Below are 19,204 nucleotides of genomic sequence, written 5' to 3'. Positions count from 1 at the left end.
TGCATTTAAGGGATTTCCATGTCTTTCCAAGAACAGTTAGCACCCAGTCAATATATGATATAATAGGCAAGGACATTATTGTTCATACTATATATATATTTACTGTATATATGAGGAACTATGAGGAAATTAACTATTCACAAAGCCATTACATTTCTTCTTGGGTTAAAAAAACCCAAATGCCCTGGGAGTTATCATTAATCCAACTGGAATGGGGACATTTTTGCCAGGAGAGGTAGATGGACGTGAGCAGAGCATGGGACTGGATGTTTGAAGGACCTAGGTCCTAATCGTAGATCCGCCACTTGTCTGCCGTGTGACCTTGGAAAAGTCACTTCACTTCTCTGTGCCTCAGTTCCCTCGTCTGTAAAGTGGGGATTAAGAATGTGAGCCTTCTGTGGGACAGTAACTGTGCCCAATCTGATTATCTTGTATCTACCCCAGCACTTAGAACAGTGTCTGGCACATAGAAAGTCATTAACAAATACCACGATTATTATTATTATTAGGAGAGAGGAAGAGCCAGGTCTCCGTTTATTCCCTGTCAACACCGTAGTGTGGAAGAGAGAATAACGTTGCGAATTTCTTGGCTGCCAGATCTCCTATGCATAAAAAAAAGTTTTAAAAATAAAGCCAAGAAAACAAGCCTGCATTGTGCTGAGAAAGTAGAGAACTCAGCTCCAAATAAATACACTTTGACTTCAAATATGTTATATATGTAATTAAACAGTAAATTAGGCAAACAAAATACAGGATGTATGACAGAAAAAACAGAAAGCATATGATGGATATGGGTAGTTCAATATAAAACTGATTTTAAAAGAGTCCCTCCGTTTGTAATCATGTTACGACAGAGCTGTAGCATATCTTTCTACAAAGGGCATTGAAAATGATTGGCAGTTTCTTTTCCACCTGTATGTCATGCTAGTTAATGGAAATTGTCAGAAAGTTTTTTTTTTTTTTAAGTACGTGTTCTTATAGGGTTTCTCTGAATTTACAAGGCTAAAAGAACCCACAGTAATTATCGGCCTGCCATCCTTGCAAGCTAGAGAGAAATGTTATAAAAACTGAGGCAAACTATATAAAATTAGTGTTAAAAGGACTCAGCCATGAAAATTAATCAGATGGGGTCTGGAGCGACTTGCTCCTCTTGTCAACTAAAGAAGATTGTACCTGTTTGCCAATTTTTATTTTGATTGCTCTCTCTCTTCGTCTTCTGCTTCTGAAGGGATGGTTTAGCTCCCTTATCACATATGTTGAATGATATTATTGTTACTGTTGTCATCGCAACCTGCACCATCATACGTAATTAATATGTCATTTAAAAGCAGATGATGGCGACTGAAAAATCAAAACAAAACAAAAAATCACAACATGAATCCCGGGTGTCCAAATTCTTAAAAACGATTGTTTCCTTTTGCTGATTGAGTCTTATTTAATAAGATTTCTGGTGTCTGCATCCTGTTCACAGAGTAAAATCCTCTCAGGCTCAATATAGCCTTGAGGTGAAAGCTCAGATCTTTATTATTCAAGGAAGCAGTTACTGCCACCGGAATACTAACTGATTCTTTGTGTGTGTTGGTCACTGCAAAGGTCGACTGAGGTAAATATGTTACACTGAACCACTGGAAAAAAAAAATGGTGATGGGAAAAGTCCGGGAAGAGGAAATCTGGAGACATGAGAGGGAGACAGAGATCTGAAAAGCAATTTGAAAAAAATCCATAAAATGGACAGCAGGGAAGGAAGGACTCGTCCTCTAATTCACTTGAGAAAATAGAATAGATTTATAGATATTACTCCATCTGTACCATCATTACTGTTGTTGTCTTACTCAAGTGCATCTCCTTCAACAGGCCAACCCCGATTAAACCCTCTTCTCCCTGACACCCTCTCTCTTCTGTATCCTCTGTGCTTTACTGGTTATTTGGTTTGCACCCCACCCTCAGACCCTACTGTGTGAAGAGCACTGTACTAAGAGCTTGGAAAGTACAATACAGAAAATAAAGAGAGACAATCCCTGCCCAGGATGGGCTCACAGTCTATACGAGTATAAAAGGCATTAATATGAATGAATAAATAAATATACATTAAGTGCAGTGGGGCGGGAAGGGGGAGAAGAGCAACAAGAGCGAGTCATGATGAGGTGGAAGGGAGGGGGAGCTGGATTTTTGTTTGTTTTTTAATGGTATTTGTTAAGTGCTCTCTATGTGCCAGGCACTGTTCAAAGCATTGGGAAAGATGTAAAATAACTTGGATTCAGTCCCTGCATCACATGGGGGTCACCAGCTATGTCAAAGGGAGGCAGATTTAATCCGCATTTTACAGATAAAGTAGCTGAGACATAGAGTAGATAAATGATTTACCCAAGGTCACACAGCCCCTGATTAGAAACCAAGTCCTCTGGCTCCCAAACTGTGTTCTTTCCACTAGACCACACTGCTACCTGGTCTATCTAGATCCCGGTTTATGTGCCTCCCACATTTGCCCCTATTTTCTGGATTTTCTCCTGATGTCGTCTCGCTTTATAGATAAATCTGGATGTAAATATAGGGGTCAGATTTTCAGTATGTGCCACTTGTGTGTCTCTGGATCCATTGCACACCATGAAAAGTTACCAGAAGCCCAAATATAGATAAAGTTTAAAGGTGAATTTCTTCCAGATAATGATGATTTTCTTTGGAGGAATTTTTCAAAGCACAGTGGTGGAGGTAGAGGTGGTGAAAATACATTTAGTTTTACATAAAATATAGACTCTGAACCCAATCTCCATTGAGAAGAAGCTCTCCATATTTGTTTTCCATCTTACTTTAACACATCTACTGCTGAGACAGCGTGTTGGTTGCATTCATGTTGAGAAGCCCCCCCGGTGATGTTCTTTTAAGAATGACTCAGGTAACCCTGTGATTATCTTTTTAGGCAAACCAGTGATGATAGTGACAGAGTACATGGAGAATGGTTCCCTGGATACATTTTTAAAGGTAAGTCCCCACCCCCAGCCTACCCTTAATTCTCACTAAATCTACACAATATCTCAAGTGTATTATTGAGATGGAGATTGAAAAAAATATTCATTACATTTCAAATCCAAAGAGTCGGAATACATCTTTTGAAATATGTTTCGGGAAATCTTTTCTCTCCTGAGGGAGAATATGCTGTGACTCCTTATACTGGTTAGCAAATATGCTTAAATAATGTTACAAAAACTCTTCCTCGCCCTTCCCGTCAGCTGCAGATGTCTTTGTTGTCCTGGAACTTGGTAGCATGAAGAAACAGTACAGGTCTGGGATCTGATGGATCTGGGCTCTAATCTAGGCTCTGTCACTCGCCTACTGTGTGACCTTGGGAAAAATCTTTTAACTTCCTTGTGCCTCAGTTTCATCATCTGTAAGACTGGGATTCAGTACCTGTTCTCCTTACTACTTATACTACAAAACCCACCCTTATCTGGGCAGGGTCTGTATCTGACCTGATTATCTTGAGTCTGACCCAGCCCTTAATAAAGTGTTTCACACTTAACAAATGCCACAATTATTATCGTCATCATTTTGAGTCCTTAGTTTTTATTTGTATTGATCTTTGCTCGGTCCTCGGCATGATATTTTGAGGCCAATCCCTAGGATGACCATCATCTGGAGAAGCAGTGTGGCTCAGTGGAAAGAGCCCGGGCTTTGGAGTCAGAAGTCATGCGTTCAAATCCCGGCTCCGCCAATTGTCAGCTGTGGGACTTTGGGCAAGTCACTTGGCCAAGTCACTTGGGCAAGTCGTGGGATTTGAACCCACGACCTTTGAATCCCAAGCCTGTACTCTTTCCACTGAACCATGCTGCTTGTCAGTGTAATAGAGTTTGCAGACTTGTTCCCCGCTCACAATGAGCTTATAGTCTAGATGGGGAGACAGAGTTTAAAATAAATTATGGATCTGGATATTCATTCATTCATTCATTCAATCGTATTTATTGAGCGCTTACTGTGTGCAGAGCACTGTACTAAGCACTTGGGAAGTACAAGTTGGCAACATATAGAGACGGTCACTACCCAACAGCAGGCTCACAGTCTAGAAGGGGGAGACAGACAACAAAACAAAACATATTAACAAAATAAAATAAATAGAATAAATATGTACAAATAAAATAGAGTAATAAATACAAACAAACATATATACATATATACAGGTGCTGTGGGGAAGGGAAGGAGGTAAGGCGGGGGGATGGGGAGGGGGAGGAGGGGGAGAGGAAGGAGGGGGCTCAGTCTGGGAAGGCCTCCTGGAGGAGGTGAGCTCTCAGTAGGACTTTGAATGGAGGAAGAGAGCTACTTGGCGGATGTGCAGAGGGAGGGCATTCCAGGCCAGGGGGATGACGTGGTCCGAGGGTCGACGATGGGACAGGCGAGAATGAGGCGCAGTGAGGAGATGAGCAGCAGAAGAGCAGAGGGTGTGGGGATATAAAGTCTGTGGGGCCGAGTGTGGGGCAAATACCAATCCAGTGTTTGATGGGTACATAGGTGCAAGTGCGTAGGTGACACAGGATAAAGAGGGAGTAGAGGGGACAGCTTCTAGGAGGAGCTGTGATTTTAGTAAGACTTAAAGGTTGGGAGAAGGAGATCTGTCAAATGAGAAACACAAGGAAATTGCAGGAAGACCCAAGGGAGAAGGTGGGCCTGAGTTTGGTGGCGGGATAGATGAGATCAAGGTTCAAAGAGCAGATTGGCCCTAGACGAAAGTTTACGAGCTGACATGTAGTGGGAAATCAGCGAGGTAAACTGGAAGGAGAAGAGCTGATTTAGGACAATGTTAAAGGATCTAAGAACCAATAGGAAGGAATCAGCTCCTGCCCAGAGAGACCCTACAAGTTTCCCAATCGTATTTATTGAGCTCTTACTGTGTGCAGAGCACTGTACTAAGCGCTTGAGAAGTACAAGTTGGCAACATATGGAGACGGTCCCTACTCAACAGTGGGCTCACAGTCTAGAAGACTTCATCAAACTGGTGCCTGATTTAATATATGCAGAAGTAGCATGGCATTGTGGATAGAGCCCAGGCCTGGGAGTGAGAAGTCATGGGTTCTAATTCCAGCTTCTCTGCTTGTCTGTGGTATGACCCTGGTCAAGTCACTTCACTTTTCTGGGCCTCAGTTACCTCATCTGTAAAATGGGGATTGAGACTGCGAGCCTCACGTGGGATAGGGACTGCATCCAACCCGATTTGCTTGTCTCCACCCCAGTGTTTAGTGTTTAGTTTAGTTTAGAGAAGCAGCGTGGCTCAGTGGAAAGAGCACAGGCTTTGGAGTCAGAGGTCATGGGTTCAAATCCCAGCTCCACCAATTGTCAGCTATGTGAATTTGGGCAAGTCACTTAACTTCTCTGTGCCTCAGTTACCTTATCTGTAAAATGGGGATTAAGACTGTGAGCCCCCTCTGGGACAATCTGATCACCTTGTAACCTCCCCAGCGCTTAGAACAGTGCTTTGCACATAGTAAGTGCTTAATAAATGCCATCATTATTATTACTAGTAGTAGTAGTACCGTGCCTGGCAGGCTGTTGGGTAGGGACGGTCTCTATATGTTACCGACTTGTACTTGCCAAATGCTTATTACAGTGCTCTACACACAGTAAGTGCTCAATAAATACGATTGAATGAATGAATGAACAAATACCATCATTATTAATTATTATTAACAAATGTGTGTCTGTCCGGTATGGTAGCCATCGGTGTTCACCTTCCCATCTGGCAGAGTCAAAGTTGCAGGCAAATTGCTTTTCTTGTCCCCTCCCCACCTAATTCTCAATTTTTTTCTCTCATTATTTGAAACGCTCTCAGATATGTGAACCCGGCAGCTGTGGAGGAGGGCAGAAGGGAAAGAGACAATCTTGTGCTCTTATAACAGTTTTTTTTTTCAAAAGTTGCTTATTTTTGCCCAGCCATCTATCACAGCCTATCCTAGTACCATCTTTTTTTCTCTCAAATTACATGCCGCATGAGTTACATTCTCTCATCTCTGCTCTCTTGTCTGAGACCCTTATGCTTGACTGCCCCTGTTCCAAAATATGGAAATAGTATTTTCCTCATTTTCCAGTTGATGGCCCAGAGCAGATGATAAACTCAACCCATCAGACTCTCTGTCCTTCTCCCAAACTTCAGAGTAGTGCAGAGACTTGCAAAATTAAGCCTCAATCCACGTTATGATGGGTGGTAGGGAAAGAGAAGGGAGAGAGGGGAAACAAAGTTATGGATTGCCATGGGTAGTGCCTTTCTTCCAGCCAAGGAATTAAAACATGGGATGACTGGGATGAAAAGATGAGGAAGCATAGGAAAAAGACCCAAAAGAGTCGGTTTCAGTCTCTCTAATTTTTCTGCTTCCTCTTCCTCCACAAAGCTTATCCCTGGAGATCACAAAATGGACTTGTCTGTTTCTGGCTCAGCAGGGAAATGTCATGCTAAAGTTGATCCCAGACTGCCTGGATCAGATTACAGTTCCCAACCCAGATTTCCTGGAAATGGTATCGATCTGAAGCCTCTGTGGGACCTTTTCTGCTGTTTAATCATCTATTTTTTTTTTTTTTTGCATCTAGGGAATATTATTTCAAACAACAAAATCTCCACTAGCTCCTTTGTTCAAAGCATGAAGCTCCTGGTAGTCTCTTCTCCAATTTTTTGTCATGGGTTCAAATCCCGGCTCCACCAATTGTCAGCTGTGTGACTTTGGGCAAGGCACTTCATTTCTCTGTGCCTCAGTTACCTCCTCTGTAAAATGGGGTTTAAGACTGTGAGCCCCCCGTGGGGCAACCTGATCACCTTGTAACCTCCCCAGGGCTTAGAACAGCGCTTTGCACATAGTAAGCACTTAATAAATGCCAAAACAAAGTATTTGCTCCCCCTACATAAAACATAGAGTCCTGGAAAGGGCATGGGAACAATGTCAAGGGACTTTTCCTCTAGCCCCACTTCTACCACTGGTTTGCTGCGTGTCCTTGGGCAAGTTATTTGACGGCTCTGTGCCTCAGTTTCCCATCACCTGAAGATGATAAGTTTCCTCCCTTTCTCTTAGATTGTGCATCCCATGTGAGACAGAGACTCTGTACAGTCTAATATTCTTGAATATTAGAATATCACCCAGAATTTAGATATAGTGAGCATCCAATAAATACCACAATTATGATGGATGAGTTTCAGGGTCACTCCGGAGGCTTGCCAAAGCAGTTGCCATTTTGACAAAACTTCTCCATTTATCTCCACAGAAAAATGACGGGCAGTTCACTGTGATTCAGCTCGTTGGGATGCTGAGAGGTATCGCCTCTGGGATGAAATACCTTTCAGACATGGGTTATGTTCACAGAGACCTTGCAGCCAGGAATATCCTTATCAACAGTAACCTCGTGTGCAAAGTGTCCGATTTTGGGCTTTCCAGAGTTCTGGAAGATGATCCTGAAGCTGCGTACACCACGAGGGTAAGTCCCAACAGAGGCATTCGTAATGCTTGTGGATCCCGTGACACCTGTCAAAAAGGATCGGTAAATGAGTTGACGATTTCCTTCAGATAAGAATGTCAGTGATTGATCTGTGTTTTGGGAGAAAGCAAAGCACTTTCACTAGAAGGGTGCAAGCCTACATTCGACAAAGGTAGGGAGAAAGTTGAAAGTCAGTGTAGGGATAAAGATAATCTTGTATTGTTAAGATAGTAGTGGTAGTAATCCTTCTCTTCTTCTATAACCCTTCTCAAAGCCCACCTCCTGCATGCCACCTTCCCGTTCCTCTGGCCCTGAATTCCCTCCCTCCTCACATGCAACAGACACTCACTCTTCTACACTTCAAAGCCTTATTGAAGGCACATCTTCTCCAAGTAGCCTTCCCTAAATCCCTATTTCTTTTTTTCCCACTCCCTTCTGCCTCACCCTGACTTGCTCACTTTGTTCTTTCCGCTCCCAGCCCCATAGCACTTACATACATATCTGCAATTTATTTATTTATATCAGTCTGTCTCCCCCCTCTAGACTGTAAGCTCATTGTGGACAGGGAATGTGTCTGTTCAATGTTATTGTTGTTGCATTGTATTCTCCCAAGTACAAGTAGAGAACCAAGTAGAGAAGCAGCGTGGCTTAGTGAAAAGAGCCCGGACTTTGGAGTCAGAGGTCAGGGGTTCAAATCCCGGCTCCGCCAATTGTCAGCTGTGTGACTTTGGGCAAGTCACTTAACTTCCCTGTGCCTCAGTTCCCTCATCTGTAAAATGGGGATGAAGACTGTGAGCCCCACGTGGGACACCCTGATCACCTTGTATCCCTCCCAGCGCTTAGAACAGTACTTTGCACATAGTAAGCACTTAACAAATACCACCATTATTATTATTACAATGTACAATGCTCTGCACACAGTAAGCAGTCAATAAATATGATTGAATGAATGCATGAATGAATAATCACCCAGCCCTATGGTCCCTTAATCCACTGCTCTAGCCAGCCAAAAAACAGATGCAGATATCTGCATATTTGGGAGTAGTTTTGTATGGTGTGACTGTTACCCCCTTCAGGATTCTTTGATCTGGATGTTAAATAAATACTCTGATGACTACTTAGTCCTACAGTTTATTGGGAAACTCTGCCATCAGGAGACCTGGGTTCTAGTCCTGATTCCATCCATAAGCTGGCTCACTTGGGTGAAGACCTCAAAAGTATTTTAGAATGTGTTCCACCACCACCCACCTGCATGCTCGTCATATTTGTGTGACCTGTCTACATGTTTTGTCACCTGTCTACATGTTTTGTTTTGTTTTGTTGTCTGTCTCCCCCTTCTCGACTGTGAGTCTGTTGTTGGGTAGGGACCGTCTCTATATGTTGCCGAATTGTACTCCCCAAGCACTTAGTACAGTGCTCTGCACATAGTAAGCGCTCAATAAATACGATTGAATGAATGAATATTTCAGGCTCCAGTAGAAAGCTAACTGGCTAAGCAAACCACTAGCACTAAAATCAATTCCCACGTGCAATTGCTCTCGGGTCTGAAGTCTTGGAACTGGCACCTGTCCCTTCTTCCTGATGGAGACTCCGTCATCATAACAAGTACTTATGCTTCACTACAATACGTCACAGATACCCTCCCACTACAGGCTTTTAAAGTTTCACAGTTATAAATGCACGTATTATTTCATGCCCGTCTCAAAATCAGAAACTCAGACCTGAATGATTATGGCATGTAAACCACCCAGCTTCCAGCAGAAGTAGGTCCCTTAGAACGGCACATAAGTTGAGCCCTGTGGTCAAACAAACTCTCACCAGAATAAATAATGCCCAGAGAGTGCACTTCTCCAATCTTCAAGTCTCTATCAATCAATTCAAAGTATTTGTTATGCAGTTACTGTAAGCAAAGCACGATACTAATACTTGGGAGGATACAATGGGGTTAGCCATAATCCAAGCCTTCAAGCAGCTAGAATTAATTATAAATAGAATGATATAATAGAGGGTAAGAAATGCACATAAGTGACTTGGGGGATGGTGCATATGAAATGGTTAATTGACAAGGAAATAATAATAATAATAATGGAATTTATTAAGCACTTACTATGTGCAAAGCACTGTTCTAAGCACTGGGGAGGTTACAAGGTGATCAGGTTGTCCCAGGTGGGGCTCAGAGTCTTAATCCCCATTTGACAGATGAGGTAATTGAGGCACAGAGAAGTGAAGTGACTTGCCCAAAGTCACACAGCTGACAAGTAGCAGAGCTGGGATTTGAACCCATGACCTGTGACTCCAAAGCTTGGGCTCTTTCCACTGAGCCACACTGTTGAAATGCTAAAGTGGCAGTAGATGCAAGAGAGGTTGTAGAGGTTAGAAGTAACTGGGGAGGGATTCCTAGAGAAGAGGTGATTTCAGAAGGACTTCAAAAGTGAGGGAATCACTTGTCAGATGTAAAAGCAGTTTCAATATAAAGTATGTCTTTTTTATGGCATTTATTAAGTGCTTACTATGTGCAAAGGACTGTTCTAAGCTCTGGAGGTTACAAGGTGATCAGGTTGTCCCGCGGGGGGCTCACAGTCTTAATCCTCATTTTACAGATGAGGTAACTGAGGCCCAGAGAAGTTAAGTGACTTGCCCAAAGTCACACAGCTGACAAGTGTCAGAGCCGGCATTTGAACCCATGACCTGAGACTCCAAAGCCCGTGCACTTTCCACTGAGCCACGCTGCTTCTCTGTCTTCATTCCAAAACTCCAATCCAGTCATGTTGAAAAGTAAAAATTCCATACAGAACTAGATAAAAGAAACTATGAACCTATGAAAGACCTATGTACAATAATTCATGAGTATCTGTTGTTTCCTTTAGTACCCCAGGCATATTTAAGCTGTCAAATATCCTATTTCAAAGGTTATTTGACAAGATGAATACAGTATATTCCTGGAGAGATTGGGTTTCACTTGTAAACAGACTGCAGGTTTGTTCTGAACATGTAATCTCTAGCCTGTAAACCTATTATGGGTAGGGAATGTGTCTGCTAATTCTGTTGCGTTGTACTCTCACAAACATTTAGTACAGTACTCTGCATATAGTAATCACTAAATAAATATGATTGGTCGTTGTAATCAGGCTGATCTTCTTTCTGTACCAGGATCACATGCTATTTGCAAAGCAGGCCTCTTTTCAGGTGGATCTCTGAAAGTCAATTCAAAAGACCTTCAGATATCTAAAGTTCACCACCTCCCAATTAATCTCAATGTGATACTTTCTTTTTCCCCCCACAGTTTACTAAGGGCTCCATTGTTTTCAATTGCTATAAACCACTTCCTGGGTCAACTAACTGGAAACGGTGGTGTCAATCAATCAATCATATTTATTGAGCACTTACTGTGTGCAGAGTATTGTACTAAGCACTTAGGAAAGCACAATATGATAGAGTCAGTAGACATGTTCCCTACCCAAAATGAGCCTGGAGTCAACAGCCTTTCATCTAATAGCATTGAAATTCATACACAACCATACATTTCTCTGTGTAAACAGATATTTGTGATTTTTGAGCTGATTTAAAAACAGGCAAGCACCTAGTAGATTTCATAGGGACTCCAGAGGGAAAACAAAGCTGAGAGATTATGAAATTTCATATGATTCACCGCACTGCTTTTCGAGGAGTTTTATGCTGCTATACCTCTTCAATGGAAATTTTGAGATCCATTTTTCATGACAAAATGGCTTCGGGGCAGACTCAGTTGAGGAACATTTTTGCAGTAATTTTATACAGACCCATTTGGGGTGTACAGGCTATTCCTTAGAGATGTGGATTGATAGTAAGGACAGGACCTCATTGCTTACCTCCCTTTCAATAGGGCTTTTATTCTTTTGGCAAACAAAGAGGAAAGTTATCCTGCATCTCCAGTGTTGCAAGCTCAGACAAAATCTTGAGGTTTACAGTTACCATGTTATTTATGTCATTTAAGAGAATTTAGTACATTGCTCTATATACAATAAGCACTCAAGAAAAACAATTGATTAATTTGAGGATTCCCAGATAATAGGATTCCCTTTGTGGGATTCCGCACCCCAAGAAGTTCAAACAAGGCTTTATTTTGTCAAAACAGTGAGCCTGCTATTTGAAGCAGAATAGACTTGTAGACACCAGTGATCCTTCAAGCTTATCCCACCAGACTGTAAGGTTGTCCTTTATATTGTAAGCTCGGCATGGCCAGGGAATGTGGCTGGTTATTGTTACAGTGTATTCTCCCAAGCGCTTAGTACCGTTCTCTGCTCACTGTAAGTGCTCAGTAAATATGACTGACTGACTGAATGAATGAATTCCAACTCCTCTTTGATGAGAATTTACTGGGGAGTCCTCAAAAAGCCAAACTGCCAAAGATCAGATCTGTTGCCACTAGGAAAAATTCCAGTTCCTGACATAAATAGTAAAACAATATGTGCAGGTTTTTGTGTTTCATGCAGAATCTTCTCTCTTTCATTTGATTCCCCAAGGCCCTTTGTGAATACATACTCAGGAGAATCTCAAGACATCAGAGAGTTTGTCATCACCTAGAGTATCTGAAAGCTAAAGTCGATATATACCATTTAACCTGAAGAAAGAGTAGACAGTCTTGCTGTCATGTACATCAAGCTGGGTAAGATGGTTTAGGTTAGGAGACATCTTGATTTGCTTAGAGGATAAGCAGAGAAATCCAGGGATTCAACAAAACTGATTCTCAACCAGAGCAGATCCAAAGCTCAAACATAGATAATGAAAATGAAAAAAAACTGGGTGTTGGCATTCTTGGAAAAAAAGCAAAAACATAGGCTTACTTTAATTAAATTGCATTCACTGCATACTACTTACGTTTTTTTTTTAAAAAGGCTGATTTTTCCAGAACTTGGTAAGGAAAAAAGTCTCTTCATTCTGACCTACTGTGTTTGTGAAGGGTTTATTTCTTCCCAAGGAAAAAAAAAAATCTGTAATGCCTATTCTTCTCTTCCAAATGATATGCTTTTCCAGACAAGAGTCTATACATAGGTCCACTGCTCTGAAGAATGGTCAGAAAAATCGCCCTCCTTTAGCCAGACTAAATGATCAAAATATTATTTGTGACCTCCAAGAAAAATATGTAACTGCAATCACCATGCAAACAAATCACAGGCTTGATGACATGGTGGGTTCTTTATTCACTTAGTAAGATTATCTGAGTCACACACACATGCCGAATATATCAAACCAGAAGATTAGACCCATACAAGAAGAAGGTGATTTAATGATTCTCATTTATCTTACCTTCCAATCAGTCAAATGTACTTATTGAGGGCTTACTGTGTACATAGTACTGTACAAAACACCTGGGAGAATATGAAGACTGGTAGACACAGGCTCTGCCCCATGGATCTTCCCGTTTCCCCCAGCCATTGTTTCTGAGTACGTAGGGGTAGGGAAGTTTCTCAACCCTCTAGAAGTTCTATTTACAGCCCTGGGATGAACAAAATTTCCCATAGAGTTTGAGTGTAAATTTTCCCCTACTTTTTTCTGGTAGAGAAACTCCTGAATGCTTACCTGATCAATTTGCTTGACTGTCTGCTATTCCGCTCCTTATTTCACCTTTATAGAGTAGTATAATTGAGATGTGGATTCTGTATGAGTTCTACAGTCAAACAGAATTTAAACAACAGTCTTCCAGGACAGTAAATTAGTCAGTCTGTAAGTTCTTTTGGGCAGAGGTATGGGGAAATAACTTGCAGGCTGTCAAACATTCAATTCAACATCTCTTTTTGGCATCTTTCAAGTGGAAAAAGAATATCCCTAGACAGATTTGAGTAACGTGAGGGGTGTTCTTTTATTTATTTATCTTCTTTCTCTTCCTCTTTTGGCTTTTCATTGTAGGGAGGCAAGATACCCATCCGATGGACGGCTCCCGAAGCTATCGCCTTTCGCAAGTTCACCTCGGCCAGTGATGTCTGGAGTTACGGAATAGTGATGTGGGAAGTGGTGTCTTACGGGGAGAGGCCATATTGGGAGATGACCAATCAAGATGTAAGTACTCCCCTCCAACTGCTACCCCACAAGCTAATCTACTACCAGAAGTAGAATCCTTCTTGAAAAATGACCACTATTTTCGGGATCCAGTGAAATACTTAGCTTTCTCACTGATTTTTGTTGTAGTTTTCCTCGGCTCCAGCATCTTCTATTCTGGCTTTGGGCAAAGAAAGTACATTTGTTTTATGTAATAGCTCAGTCCCTTGTCGAGCTGCAAACTCGAGTGATGTTTCATTCAACACCTGTCAGGGTCTGAAGGAAGGGCTCTTTAAGGATGAATGCTGAAAGGATAATTGAAATTGCATAGTTTTGTGACAGGAAACTAATGCACCGTACAAATCCAATGCTCAGTGGATTAGGGTCCTTCATGCCAGTAAATGCTAAAGAGGTAAGGACCTAGAGTAATGCTTTATTATCACTTCAAGTTCAAGAAATGAAAAACTGTAAGATCACGATCATAAGCATTTTCCCTGCGGGGGGAAAGAAAAGTTGAGAAGCATTTTTTTTTGAAGAAATGCAATTGATAATGGTTCAGTGGAAGTCTGGTGACCAATTGGGTAGTTTCAGACTAGTGGAGAAAGCGTGGGCCTGGGAATCAGAAGACCTGGGCTCTAATCCCAGCTCTGCCAGTCGCGTGTGATATAACCCAGGAGAGTCATTTCACTTCCCTTTGATTCAGCTTCCTCATACGTAAAATGGGGATTCAATGCTCAGACTCCCTCCCCTAATTAGACTGTGAGTCCCATGCAGGACAGGGACAGCGTCCAACCTGATTAGTTCTTGACATATAATAAGCCCTTGACAAATATAATAATAATGAGTAGATGCTCAATAAATACTATTGACTGATCGATAACGCAATACCACATACACTTCTGTCCCACACACTGTGAGCTCCGTGTGGTAAAAAGACTAGTTTTGACTAAATTAGTTTGTATCTACCCCAGCGCTTAGTACAGCATATCGCATATAACAAGCATTTACCAGGCACCGTAATTATTATCGCTTGGTCTGTCTTTTCTCCTCTCTTTTCTTTACTCTGTTCTTTCTCCTCTCACTCCCATTTCACCTCATTTTTTCTCTTTGCTCTCCTTGTTTTTCCTTCCTTTCCCTTCTTCGTGTGTGTGTGTGTGTGTGTGGATGCACATGTTTGGGTTTGTCTGTCTTCAGCAGAAATCACCTAGAAAAATATGTCAATTAATAGTATTTGTTGAGCTCTCACTGAGTGTAAAGCACTGAACTAAGTGCTTGGGAAAGTATGATACAACCAAGTTGATAGGTACATTCTTTACCCATAACAAGAAACAGAGTGGCTCAGGGGAAAGAGTCCGGGCTTTGGAGTCAGAGGTCATGGGTTCAAATCCTGGCTCCGCCAATTGACAGCTGTGTGACTTTGGGCAAGTCACTTCATTTCTCTGTGCCTCAGTTACCTCATCTGTAAAATGGGGATGAAGACTGTGTGTGGAACAACCTGATCACCTTGTAACCTCCCCAGCACTTAGAACAGTGCTTGGCAAATAGTAGGCACTTAATAAATGTCATTATTATTATTATTATTATTATTATCAACAAGCTTACAGTCTAGAGGGGGAGGGAGATATTAAAGTAAATTATAGATGTGTGCGTAAGTGCTGTGGGCCTGAGGGTGGGGTGAATATCAAGTGCTTAAAGGGTATAGATCCAAGTGCATAGATGCCCCTGAAGGGAAATATAGAAAGTTAACGCTAATATTAATGATGATATTTCTCAGCACTTACTATGCGTCAAGCACTAAAAACAAATTCAGTTTCCAGTCCAGACCACCAGTTTCCTTCATGAGGGTGAAATCTCCCCAAGTATAGGATTATGATTCTAAAGAAAATGTAAGTGTGAGTTCGTATGAGTTTTGAATTTGGCTTTCCCTCACTAACTCTCAAGGCTCACGAGAAGAGGTCACTGTAATCCCAGAGAACAATGCAAGAAAACAGCCCAGAACAATAATTGAGGTCTGGGCATTTTGGTCATTTAAGATTAACCGATTAGACAGTTCCGGGTTCACCCATTAGGCATTAGGCAATTATAACCCTCTCAGAATTGCCAGCTTTTAACACTCTGTCCTCAACATTGCACTTCACTTGTCTTTTCAATGCTTTTCAATCTCATTGCTCTTCAACATTCAATTTCCAGTTGGATCGCTGAACCAGATCTAGGTTAATCACGCCAAACTTCTATTCAAGAAAGTTGGAGATGTTAACATATGTAAAGGTCATGAGTAGGGAACAGTTCTTTCAGAAGAAGCGGGAAATGGTAATTTATTATTTCGGCAGCTTCAAACCAGTGTCCCTGGTTTTCTGCACTCCAGATGCTATCTGATTCCAGTGGTGTTTAGATGCCATGAAAATGTTACATTACTGTTAAAAATGGAATTATAAAAATCAATTAGAAAAACCACCCTAAATTCCTACTATGTGCTGAGCACTGCACAGAGAGTTTGAGAGAGAACAATTAAATTAGTGGGCTGATCCTTGCCCCCAGGAAACTTGCAATCCATTAGACATGACAGACTGAAATAAACAAATTCAAGAGAGAGTCAACCAATCAATGGTGTTATTCATTCATTCATTCATTCATTCAATCAATCATATTTATTTATTATTTATTGAGTGCTTACTGTGTGCAGAGCACTGTACTAACTGCTACGGAGAGTACAGTACAAACGATTTGGTAGACATGATCCTTGCCCATAAAGAACGTACAGTCTAATAATAATAATGATAATATTGGTATCTGTTAAGCGCTTACTATGTGCCAAGCGCTGTTCTAAGCACTGGGGTAGATACAAGGTAATCAGGTTGTCCCACGTGGGGTTCACAGTCTTCATCCCCATTTTACAGATGAGGTCACTGAGGCACAGAGAAGTTAAATGACTTGCCCAAAGTCATGCAGCTGATATGGTGAAGCTGGAATTAGAACTTAGACCTCTTACTCCCAAGCCCATGCTCTTTCCACTAAGCCACCCTGAACATAGAATAACAACAATAGAAGTACTGTGGCTTAGTGGAAAGAGTGTGAACTTGGGAGCCAGAGGTCATGGGTTCCAGTCCCAGCTCTGCAACTTGTCTGCTGTGTGACCTTGGGCAAGCCACTTAACTGCTCTGTGCCTCAGTTACCACATCTGTAAAATGGGGATTATGATTGTGAGCCTCACAGGGGACAACCTGATTACTTTGCATCTACCCCAGTGCTTAAAACGGTGCTTGGTACATAGTAAGCACTTGAAAATACTATAATAATAATAACAATAACAACAATAATAACGCTAATACAATTAATTTTTGTAAAGCAGCTATTCATTCATTCGTTTATTCAATCATTTATTGAATGCTTACTGTGTGCAGAACACTGTACTAAGCACTTGGAAGGTAGAGAAGCAGTGTGGCTTAGTGAAAATAGGATGGGCTTGGGTGTCAGGTTGTGAGTTCTAATCCCGGCTCTGCCACTTGTCTGCCATGCGACCATGGGCAAGTCACTTAACTTCTCTGTGCCTCAGTTACCTCATCTGTACAATGGGGAGTAAGATTGTGAGCCCTACAGGGGACAACTTGATTACCTTGTGTCTACCCCGGCACCTAGAACAGTGCTTGGCACATAATAAGCACTTAACAAATACCATCATTATTATTACTTTTAAAGTACAATTCAGGAAGAAATAGAGACAATCCCTACCCACGCCTAGCTCACAGTTATTTTGAGCTGAACACTCGAATAAGCGCTGGGGTAGAGACAAGCTAAATAGGATGGGTATGCAGTTCCCGTCTCAGTTGGTGCTCAAAGAGTAAGCAATAAATCTAAGAAATTAACATGGATAGAGAAGGTGGATATCTATATGGGCTAACGCTTATATAATAGAATGTATAAGCTTGTCGTGGGCAAGGAATGTGTCAGTTTATTATTTATTCATTCAATCAATCGTATTTATTGAGCGCTTACTGTGTGCAGGGCACTGTGCTAAGTGCTTAACTTAGCACTTATTATTGTAGTGTACTCTTCCAAGCGCTTAGTACACTGCTCTGCACATAGTAAATGCTCAATAAATACAACTGACTAGGTGCATGTGTACAGAACTGGCAGGAAGGGAGCCCTGTGAGGCAACACACACCATTTCCACCCACTTCTGCAGAAGGAGAATTAACACAATGCTCAGTTGGGTTGTGTGGTTGGCCTGTGGTTCAGGTAGAAGAGGTAAATGGAAGTGTGGGTGGGATGAAGTGCCAAGGGCAGTATCATCTCCCTTCGTTAATTCAATCGATCGCATTTATTGAGCGTTTCCTCTGTGCAGAGCACTGTACCAAGAGCTGGGAAAGTACAACTCAGCAACAAATAAGAGACAATCCCTACCCAAAAATGGGCTCACAGTCTAGAAGGGGAGGGGTAGAGAGGGGGCTTAGCTATCTACTTTTCTCATCAAATAATGTCCCAGTTGTTTGCCTAGTGGCCATGTCACTAATTAGGAAAGTCATTAGGGATTGTTCCTTGATTTAGGGTGGGGAGTGATACCTGCACTATTGACCCAGTTTGGTTCCCAGAGGTCAGGAAGATGTGCAAAACCTGGAAGTAGAGATAAATTGAACAGTTGAACGTGCTTAGCAATCTGTATTGGAGAAATGGCATCATCTAGTGGAAGCAGCCCAGGACTGCCAATTGGACAAGGCACTAAACGCCTCTGTGCCTCAGTTTCCTCATCTGTGAAATGGGAATGAAATAGCTGTTCTCCCTCCTTCATACCCTAAGCCCCATGTGTCTGATCTGATAGTCTTGCATTTATCTCAGTGCCTGGCACATAGTGAGCACTTAACAAATGCCACCATTAGTGTTATCACTATTACTTATTTTGAAAAAAAAATCAAAACTTTAAAAAAATAATCAACAACTCTCCCTCTCGGCTTGTGTCAATGACCTGTCCCTGGAAACTGAGCTTTAAAGTGGTAATTTGTCCAGTGTTCAGGTGGTCTGTTCCTTGGTGTTTTGAATACAGCACCGGTTATTTGATGTCCTCTTCTGCATTTTTGCAATGAGGCCTTCTCTGCACCATCTGGCCAGGGAGAGCATGTAAGACTTCTGGAGCAACTGGAGAATTCAGGAAATCCTCAGGGAATAATGCTAAAGGACCATACACAATTCCCATACTGGCAGATGCAGAGTGGCTTAGTGGATAGAGCATGGGCCTGGGACTCAAACAGACCTGAGTTCTAATCCTGACTCTTCCACTAGTCTGCTGTGTGACCTTGGTCAAGTCATTTCACTTCTCTGTGCCTCAGTTACCTCATCTGCGAAATGGGGGTTAAGACTGTGAGTCCCACGTGGGACAGGAACTGTGTCCATCCTGATTAGCTTGTACCTATCTCAGCGCTTAGTACAGTGCCTGGCACTTGGTAAGCACTTAACAAATACCATTAAAAAAAAAAAGTGGCACCTAAAACGCCACTAAATGACAGATTGTACATAGTGTCAAGCTTTCAGTGTCACCAGAGATGCCTTGTCCAGTTTAGGATGGCCGTTAGTGACCACTAGCAAGGTTACAGGAAGAGCTATGGATCTGTCAAAAAGGAAAATCAGGTGACCTGTGCCTTTTTCCCTTTTTTCTGGAGATTCATTCATTCATTCAGTCGTATTTATTGAGCACTTACTGTGTGCAGAGCACTGTACTAAGCGCTTGGAAAGTACAAGTTGGCAGCATATAGAG

At 41.8% G+C, this 19,204-nt stretch overlaps 1 protein-coding gene across 10 annotated transcripts in view; it reads left to right on the top strand.

The window, feature by feature from the left end:
• Positions 1-19,204, top strand: part of EPHA5 (EPH receptor A5) — a 381,267-nt gene that overhangs the window by 338,540 nt on the left and 23,523 nt on the right. For all 10 annotated transcript variants that reach the window (XM_038759034.1, XM_038759031.1, XM_038759030.1 and 7 more), the window contains 3 exons: positions 2,918-2,979; positions 7,234-7,443; positions 13,330-13,479. In XM_038759034.1, the coding sequence (XP_038614962.1) occupies positions 2,918-2,979; positions 7,234-7,443; positions 13,330-13,479 (422 nt within the window). The remainder of the gene's footprint in view (positions 1-2,917; positions 2,980-7,233; positions 7,444-13,329; positions 13,480-19,204) is intronic.

This window comes from Tachyglossus aculeatus, chromosome 17, assembly GCF_015852505.1.
Source record: "Tachyglossus aculeatus isolate mTacAcu1 chromosome 17, mTacAcu1.pri, whole genome shotgun sequence".
NCBI classification, from domain to species: domain Eukaryota; kingdom Metazoa; phylum Chordata; class Mammalia; order Monotremata; family Tachyglossidae; genus Tachyglossus; species Tachyglossus aculeatus.
This window is presented reverse-complemented; position numbering and strand designations above follow the sequence as displayed.